Here is a 6,079-nt window from a genome sequence, read left to right as displayed (position 1 = left end):
TTTCTTACCTGCACTAAGCATGGTAGAGGTTCATCAGTTTCTTGATCGATGGAAATAAATGCTGTGTGTTTGGAGATAACGTTTGCTGATTGGCTCACGTCGACGACCTTCGTGTGAAGTTTGAATGCCTCGTCACTTGGCATGTCACTTAGACTTGTTCTTGATACTTGTAAATATAAAGTTAGATTATAATGAGTTAGTCTTACATTGCACATACAACTGAAGTTGAGTAACACCACTGTGTGACACAGAGTAAGGCTTACTTCACTTGGTGAACGAAGCTTGGACATTAGTAAACACATTTCATTTCTACTACAATATAAACCACACCCAGTATTACACCCAGTATTACCTACTGCTAATGTTATAGTAAGCATTTATGTAGCTACTGAATCTAATTCTTCAATCCATCAGGCTTTGTTCTCAGTTAGTCATATTTTATATCTAGAAGGCTTCACCTTCAAATAAACTGTGAACGGGTGAAGTGCAATCGACGACTTTGAAAACATGCGAGGTTGATAGAGAAATAATTATGTCACAATTTAAAATTACAGGTCTTCCTCTAAATAAAGACCCCTCTAATAATGCACCACATTTTTGTGGTACCATATTAACAGCTGTCTTTTATCTTTATCTTCTAATTAGAGACCAAAGGTGCTAAAAAACATGGAAACCCCGGTCCCTAAAGTGGTTTTTAATAAGAGGAAGACCTGTATTTGAGAAAGACAAAATTATGTTATTATTATACCTTCGTCTCGGATCGCTTGCATTTCCAACAATTCCAAGTCTTGTACAAGATTTTTGGCGGCAAGCTGGTGAATAGTCTCTTCCCATACGTCCTCCTCTTCAGTGTGTATCCTCGGTCCTCTGGTTAGTAGCTTGCGTATATCAAAAGGAACATGACATTCGATTGACTGCCCACAAAATAGTCCACTAATCATAAGTGAGCACATTGTTGATCGCGCTTTGATATCAATTAAATTATCGCCATCAAGTATCCATGATTCGTCTAGACCTTTTTCAAGATCTACTCCGAAGTTGAAGTCATTACGACCACCCTCTATAAAATTATCCCAGACAGGGCTCATTGGCCCTAGTTCGATGCTGAGTTGCTCTTCTTGTTTCAGGAAACAAAGCTTTGGCGGGCGACGATCTGTTTCGGATTTTGGTCGTGATCGTGCAACGTGAGTAGGACTAGAGGATTTCCGTCGATCTCTGTACGACAGCCGAGAAAGCATTGTCCGTAATGTGCCCGGATCTACAGCGTCTGTTGCTTCAGACAGTGAACTGGCTCTGACCCGCCTAGAGAGTAGTTCGATACGACGATGCTTCATCTTTGGAATGATAAATAGTTTTGAATTAAGAGTGTAGAAATACTGTAAATGACTTAATAGCACCTAATGATTTTTCAAAAACGACACCACAGATTTAAATGGCAGATGCTTATTTTTTGTTGTTTTTTTTCACCTAAGTGGGAACTTCCTTTATGTCGGTCAGTTAAAATGGAAATATAGGCCTATAATCAAATCACTCACATAATCCTCATTGGATGTATTCTTGCTTAACGGATCATTCACCTCCTGTTCCATTCGGGAATCAGATCTTGGTGACGACGATAATGTTCTTACAGGTGATGCGCCTGTAAATCAAATTTTGATAAAAGCGTTTGACAATTATGAAATATGATATCAGCAATAAGGCTCGCACCTTGTGTACGACGCCTGTGTTAATGCGTTTAGATTTCTGAAAATAACATCAATTCTGCTAATTGACATTTGTATAATGGGGATGTCATGGTCATGATGATTCGTCAACAATGTTATAATTATGGTAATTGTATTTTTGGTTAAGTAAAAGCAACTTAAATGGGATTTTTGTGAGCATTTTAAACTTATGTTATCGCATTAATTATGACTATTAACAAGTGAGAGGCAGACTAATATAACATATATATAATTGAATAAAGCTTTAACAAATATTTTGAATAAGGCATTACGTTATGATATACTGAGATACCTAAGTATCCTAACTATTCACTGACGTATTAATTTCTGATGGTGAATCATAAAGGTCACCGACAACAATCGATGTAAAAAGTTGTTTTTCCTACGGTTTTGATATTAGGTAAAGGTAAATCTAGAATAATAATCCATAACTGTACATTGATCATTGTACAGTTAGAGAGGCGCCTAAAAGCACACCCTACTTTTCTTCAAGTTGCAATGTTCTTCAAAATACACACGAGACAAATGTTTGCATTAAACCTCTTTCAAAGTCCTTATCCTAAAAGTCTTAGTTCTACCAACTAAAATCTATGCGTGGTGCACCGATGTTACGTATGCAGTTAGCAGCACTTCTTCATTACTGTTCGGCCACTGGACTCAAACGATTATATTAGTATTTAAATAATTATCAACGAAGATTATAACTTAAAACATTTAATTTACAAGAACTTATTACAGTATCTTACAACTTATAAATAGTAGCATTGTGAAGATATGAGGACACAAATTTGCTATGAATCATAGTAAATGATCATTAAAAAATGCTGTATTAGAATTTTTGTTATCGGCAATGTTAATGTCTTCGAGAGTACAGAAATATAAATTGAGAACATAATGCGAGAATATGTAAGGCAGAAAACTATCGCGTGAAAATAAATTAAGAAATTGTTGGTTTAACAGTATTACGAAGAATACGGTACTCACTTCCAATAAATGAGCGGTTGCTTGACTGGCTATCCTGTTGTGGCGAAAACGATGAGTGTTTTTCTTCTTCCAGATCGACACTATGGTCATCTGACAGATTTTTATCGAGGAATGGGTTATGGCGCTCTTCCTTCAAGAAAGATCCAACTGTCGTTTTCATTCCCGCCGTGTCCGTTAGGAGTCCGTATACCACAATTGACTCTCCTTGCATCAAAGGTGGATGGTGTGTCGGCGTCTGACATAACTCAATCCCGTACGGAAGAGACCATTGGAAGGTAATATCACTGATGCAAGGCCGTAAGGACCTTTTTAGAAGGTCAGCCACCTGTAATAAAAAAAATAATGCCATAAAAACAGATTTTACTTAACTGCAAGAAATTTATACTGTAACATATAAAATACATTTTTAAACAATGACAAATACGTCTATTTTAAAATATTGTGATAAATAGAGCCGTACGGTACCTCCTTATGCATTCGGTCTCCGGTGTTAATCATTACTGCACTACCTCTACCAACATTTGCCATGGTTTCAAGTTGTATCGTGGAAGACCTGTATCCAACCCCTATAACGTGTACTCTGGCAATAATAGAACAATCATATAATATAAATATCAACACAATACATAATTTATATTATTCTGTCATTGTGGCATATTAAATTTCTTAATATATAAGCTATACACGCACATGAAAGGTACGACGGCTCTGCTTCATGGCACACAGCATAACAACAAACAATATTAGTTGGCCCGGATTTAGGTTGTACTCCAGCTTCAATGAGAAGTATTCCACGCTCATAGCAATTACTAAGAAGCTGTTTCGGGGAATACTTGTACAAGCAAATATTTAGTTATACATATGCAATTATATAATACAAATAGAACCTCAAAGAGGCCCCAGGACGAAAGGTGTCTATCAAAATTGGACTGATTCATTGGCTATTATTGAATACGGATGTCACGTAACTCACTTTGATACCGATGTAGGAGGCATAGATATCTATAATTTTATGCCATTTTTTATTCACGTCATTAGTATTAATAATATGCGAAGCACTCAGTTCAAAAAGCTGAAAATATTAAAGCATTTTGACAAATAGAAATATAAAACCGAACTTAACGCAAAGCTCAACCCTCTCCATTTAGGGGCTGTTTCTTTTTCGAGTATCTAAATGCAGTTTAATAAATAGTATATTTTAAATGTTAAAATTTCATTAGAGCTCTTAACTTCACTATTTACCTTGTAGTATTTCTATTTGCCCTGATCAACTCAATTGTCTGTCCGGTGTTTGATATTGAACCATCAGTTATAATAAAAACTTGCCTTGGCCAACCCCTAGCAACAGGATGTTCGTAAACCCAAGATAAAGCTGAAAGAAGATCAGAATTATTCCCTCCAAGGTCCGCACGGATAGTACGAATGTGGTTGCTAGCCTCCTCGACATTTGCCTGCGTGTATGGACGACTTTGTTCAAATGCTGGCTTACATGTCGAACCAAAGCCAATAACATTAAACCTACACGAAAAAGGTAGACTTTTGATACATAAGAGAAGGGACTCTCGTGTGTTAGCGATTGTGTCACCACACATACTGCTGTTTCTGTTGACCATAAAAACAAATTCCCCCGGAACTTCAAATTCATCCCTTAAGAGTTTCTTTTTAAATTCTTCGTAGTTTGGAAAGTAATTCAACATAATGACTGGCACATGCATTATATCTTTATGAAGTCGATTTTTTATGTAACAAACATTCCGTTCATTTTCATCTCCAAGATCAGCATCGCGAATAAATTCGGTTTCTGATTTAACATACGCCTCGTATTCCTCCGGGCGCATGTTCCCGTGCTCAAGGATAACTACTGGTTCGCTCGTGTTTTTTCGGAAGACCATGATTTCAAGATCTCGGTCCATCGAATGTGGCTCGGCAAGAGTCACAAAAACTGAGGATGCGTCTTTCGCAAAAGGGTCAGCGTCAACGCGAATCGAATGACTCGAGCTCCACACCCCAGCTAACAACGTCGGAGCTTTCACTTCCAGTTGAAATTCAAAATTGTACTCCATTGGATTGTAAGGCGTTTCGTTGGCGATTTGCGACAACTTTTTAAAAGTGGTTTCCGAAAGAAGATCCTCCGTCGATTGATGTTCATGGCAATCTTCGTTAGTCACAGAATGATAATCTGAATCTTTTGTTGAAAAATTTCGAAAATCAGTTTGCAAACGTGGAGTTAAAACACAGGGATACTTGACAACAACACCACCCTCTAGGTTCGTTTGTAACTCAGAAACTAAACTCAACAAAAGTGTCACGGATCCAAAAGGTCGAATTGTTCCAATATTTGCACAAAATATTGTCTGTTCTTCTGTTTCAGTGAGAGAGAACTTTCCCTGTCCCAAATAAGTTTGGCTTCCTCCACTTAACTGCTCGTTAAAATGATCTATGTCTGTTTTATCCTTGAGTTGTACTGTAATATTACGAGTTTGGAGGTGGGCTTCAAACCCCACTAACGAACTAGCTTCGTCCAACGGAAGCACAAAAAACCCTTCAACCACATGGTCCTCATCGTTATAATACGTAAGCGCGGATGTAGTTGCTAGGGACTGCCCGTTTACGCAGGACGACACACGTATTCCCTGGAGCGGGATTATTGTACGTGTATGGCGGTTTATTAATCCTGGCATTGTGATTTGTATTCTCTAAGCAGCACGGCTACTAATACTTCGTAAAATCCATTTAAAATTATAATATCATAACTTTAAATAGCATCGTCTACTACTGTATCATATGAATTACAATGATACAGAAAAACCACATGAGAAAAATAAAATCCTTATAAGCTTTTAATTCATGTTTTACTATTTAAAAACATATTTAAACTACAGGACTTTAATTAAAGCCAAATGGATAGCATTGCACAATTTTACAGACTCATTTAGTTTGAAAGCAGACCCAAGATGTGTATAAGAGACAGGTCTATGATATTCTAAAATTGTTCGGTTAAGTGCTTGACTAATCTAGGAAATTTCAATTTTTTCGCCTGTTTATTATGCAGTATGGCAGATACTCATGACATGACTGGACTGTGTAATTTCTGTATTGCTTTACTCATTCATCCAGCAGCAGTTCGTTGACATGCATGATATAGATAAACCGTGTCATAGTTCATTACGATGCTACGCTGCTTAATTTTAATTCAAAAATACTTTATTACTTCACGTCATCGTCATCATCATCAGTATCTTTTAGGCATACTGTAGATAATCGATAAAATTAGTTACTTAGGTTATTGTGTATGGCTTCTTCAGGCAACACAAAACATGAATACCAATCTAAGCTAAGTTATTAAGGGAATATTTATAGTTTCTATATTT

At 36.8% G+C, this 6,079-nt stretch overlaps 1 protein-coding gene across 4 annotated transcripts in view; it reads right to left on the bottom strand.

The window, feature by feature from the left end:
• The window catches only part of LOC117107177 (von Willebrand factor A domain-containing protein 5B1-like), a 13,393-nt gene extending 7,948 nt beyond the window's left edge, over positions 1-5,445 (bottom strand). For all 4 annotated transcript variants that reach the window (XM_033248770.1, XM_033248772.1, XM_033248771.1 and 1 more), the window contains exons 1-6: positions 3,951-5,445; positions 3,174-3,288; positions 2,709-3,033; positions 1,536-1,639; positions 749-1,334; positions 9-166 (exon numbers count right to left, since the gene is read on the bottom strand). In XM_033248770.1, the coding sequence (XP_033104661.1) occupies positions 9-166; positions 749-1,334; positions 1,536-1,639; positions 2,709-3,033; positions 3,174-3,288; positions 3,951-5,389 (2,727 nt within the window). In that variant the 5' untranslated portion in view covers positions 5,390-5,445. The remainder of the gene's footprint in view (positions 1-8; positions 167-748; positions 1,335-1,535; positions 1,640-2,708; positions 3,034-3,173; positions 3,289-3,950) is intronic.
• Between the last annotated feature and the right edge of the window lie 634 nt (positions 5,446-6,079).

Source organism: Anneissia japonica, unplaced genomic scaffold (assembly GCF_011630105.1).
Source record: "Anneissia japonica isolate Jap-2015-1 unplaced genomic scaffold, ASM1163010v1 scaffold287864_len1152817_cov193, whole genome shotgun sequence".
Taxonomy (NCBI): Eukaryota; Metazoa; Echinodermata; class Crinoidea; order Comatulida; family Comatulidae; genus Anneissia; species Anneissia japonica.
The sequence above is the reverse complement of the archived record's forward strand: the minus strand, read 5'-3'. Positions and strand labels throughout refer to the sequence as shown.